This window comes from Lactuca serriola, chromosome 2 (assembly GCF_051521515.1).
Source record: "Lactuca serriola cultivar US96UC23 chromosome 2, Lser_US96UC23_V15, whole genome shotgun sequence".
NCBI classification, from domain to species: Eukaryota; Viridiplantae; Streptophyta; class Magnoliopsida; order Asterales; family Asteraceae; genus Lactuca; species Lactuca serriola.
The window spans coordinates 119,082,749-119,085,819 of record NC_136409.1 but is presented as its reverse complement, the minus strand read 5'-3'; the positions used below and the strand labels follow the sequence as shown (position 1 = coordinate 119,085,819).

Sequence of the window (3,071 nt, the reverse complement as noted above, 5' to 3'; positions counted from 1 at the left end):
TTTATATCATCGAATTTATCCACCTTTCGTGATTTCTATGATCTATTGGCAGTTTGCAGCCAACGCATGAAAAGGACCTCATGTCTCTTCTTAATCTTTGTGATTCTCAATTGGCATGCATTATAATTAAATTGCTAATTTATTTTTATATTATATGATGATAAAATCTTTCTTAAGAATATATATGTGTATATGTACACAACAAACGATAACCACGTCTTTACGGTCTTCTCGTCTTACTTGTAACCTCTTCCTTAAGCTTTCTTGGTCACCCTTTTTGTCCTCTTTTTATTCTCCAATTTTTAACCCTATTAGATCTTGATTTTCTCATTTAAGATCTTTCTAGAAATCAAGAAATACTAGTATATGCTAGTGGTCAATAGAATTAATCTTGTATATCTTTATTATAGAACGGAATTCAAGAACTTACTTCCCGAATCTTAAAGTCAAATATATGTTATATAAATATCATATGTTCTCGCACTTTATACACTCCTTGACACATATTTAGGTTGGAAACATGATGGAAATCAAATAATTTTATAGTGTCAATGTCACGCAATTATGTATCTATGCATACATTATACCGTTTTAATAATATCTTAAGCTTGAAAGAAACTTATAAGTATTTTATGATGATAGATATATGTTGAAACAATGAAAAATACTATTAGTTTTTACATTTGTCTCACAAAATAGCAATAGTTATTGATTATCATATACTTCACAATCATTCGGCGTGGTTTATTTTATGTCTATATATTTAGTGAATAATATAAACATAAATGTAGATACAGATAGACAGATATCATATAGTTTTATTTCTTTCTTAAAGGCTTTCCACCTGTAAGCGAGTGAAAAGCATGTCGTAATTTATAAAGCAAGTGGCCACCGGAACACAACACTTAACAGGCCCCACCCCCTCCATCTCCCCCACTCCTTTATATCCTTCCCTCCAACACTCTTCACTTCCAGGGCTCCAATTATCATCCCCATTCTTTGATAATAAGCTCTGTTCATCATCAATGGCGTCGCCGCCGGACACCAGTAAAACAACAAAGCTTGAACGCTACAACAGCTACATAAGAAGAGTCAATAGCACCAAGCTCTTAGCTGCATCCTCCAAGCTTCTTTTTCGTGTTACCCTTTTGGTTGCTTTAGTCTTGATCTTTTTCTTTACCTTTAACTACCCTCCGCTTTCCGATAACCCTACCCCCGCCGGCCACCATGTTCACACCACATCCCACCTTCTTTCCTCCGCGTTTTACGGTAGCGGTGCGTCATGGGAGAAGGAGGTGAGGCGTTCTTCCACCCCTCGTCGTCCAAATGGATTTTCTGTGCTTGTCACCGGCGCCGGAGGGTTTGTTGGCACACACTGCTCTCTTGCTTTGAAGAAACGCGGTGATGGTGTTCTGGGTTTGGATAATTTCAATACTTACTATGATCCGTCGTTGAAACGCGCTAGACAGAAGGTCTTAAAGCAACACGAGATCTTCATCGTTGAAGGAGATCTGAACGACGGCGAGTTGTTGGCGAAGCTTTTTGACATTGTTCCTTTCACCCATGTCCTTCACTTGGCTGCTCAAGCGGGTGTTCGTTACGCCATGGAGAATCCACAGTCTTACGTTAGCTCCAACATTGCTGGATACGTGAATCTCTTGGAAGTCGCGAAAAACGCAGATCCACAGCCGGCGATTGTCTGGGCTTCTTCTAGCTCCGTTTATGGATTGAACACCGAGAACCCGTTCTCGGAATCTGATCGGACCGACCAACCGGCCAGTCTTTACGCCGCCACAAAAAAAGCAGGAGAGGAAATCGCCCACACCTACAACCACATCTATGGTCTCTCCATTACCGGACTTCGATTCTTCACTGTTTATGGGCCTTGGGGTAGGCCAGACATGGCTTACTTCTTCTTCACTAAAGACATACTTCAAGGGAAACCAATCAATGTTTACCAAACTCACGACAACAAAGAGGTGGCGCGTGACTTCACGTACATCGACGATATCGTGAAGGGATGCTTAGGGGCTCTTGATACGGCGGAGAAAAGCACCGGAAAGGGTGGGAAGAAGAAAGGTCCGGCGCAATTGAGGATATACAATCTAGGGAACACGTCACCGGTGACGGTGGGGAAACTGGTGTCAATATTGGAGAGTTTATTGAACGTGAAGGCCAAGAAGCATGTGATCAAGATGCCACGAAACGGCGACGTTCCTTTCACTCACGCTAACGTGAGCCTAGCGTATAAAGACTTCGGGTACAAACCCACCACCGATTTGTCGAGCGGGTTAAGAAAATTCGTCAAGTGGTACGTTAGTTATTACGGCATACAACCAAGGGTAAAAGGGTCAAATGACTCAGCTTGATCTCCAACCATTAAAAAACTTTCTGCTTCTTTTCTGTTTTTTCTTTTTCCCATTTTGCCACTTTTTTAAGTTATAATTTTCCTTTTAAATCGATCAAAAAGATTGATGCCATTGTATGGAAATCCAATATTGTTGTATCATAGTTTACCGTATATGTATACATACCACATATGATAAGAAGAAAGATAAATGGAAATGGAGGTGGGGAAGTGTAGATTTGAGAAGTTGAAGGGTTCAAGTTGTAATATTTTATTGTTAGATGTAAATTTGAACATAATTGATTTGTACCCATAAAGCAAAGGGAAGAGATCAAGCTATTGGATTCTGAAAGTTTAAAGAAAAATTGGCATCAAAAGTTCTATTTATATTTCTTTGTTTAATTTTGGTAATTATTTTTGCTATAGGTTAATAGAGTTTTTTGCTATATGATGATTGGATGTAGCTTTAAAAGATGCCTTACATTACAATGATTGAAGAGGGCTGAGTTGTCTACAAATAATAATAGTTGGGTGCCAATCTAGCAAAAATATGTGTCACTTTAGTTTACTTTAATTTGCAGTTGGGACTGTTTAGTGTCGGTGGACAAAAAGAGGAAAGCCAAATTGCATCCTTTTGCACTTTCATATGTACTATGTTTTTACTTTTGATTGCTCTAAATTTCATGTTGATACTCTCGTTATACCATCATTGTTGCACAACGTA

The 3,071-nt window shown here is 38.9% G+C and overlaps 1 protein-coding gene across 1 annotated transcript; it reads left to right on the top strand.

Annotated features, from left to right (window-relative positions):
- Positions 1 to 954: 954 nt before the first annotated feature.
- Positions 955 to 2,734, top strand: LOC145086680 (UDP-glucuronate 4-epimerase 6-like). The gene has a single exon (XM_079024510.1). The coding sequence runs from the start codon at positions 1,026 to 1,028 to the stop codon at positions 2,367 to 2,369; it is 1,344 nt and encodes a 447-aa protein (XP_078880636.1). The 5' UTR covers positions 955 to 1,025; the 3' UTR covers positions 2,370 to 2,734.
- The last annotated feature ends 337 nt before the right edge of the window (positions 2,735 to 3,071 follow it).

What these genes read in the sequence shown, in the direction of transcription:
- LOC145086680 (XM_079024510.1), top strand. Translation starts at nt 1,026, where the DNA reads ATGGCGTCGCCGCCGGACACCAGTAAAACAACAAAGCTTGAACGCTAC.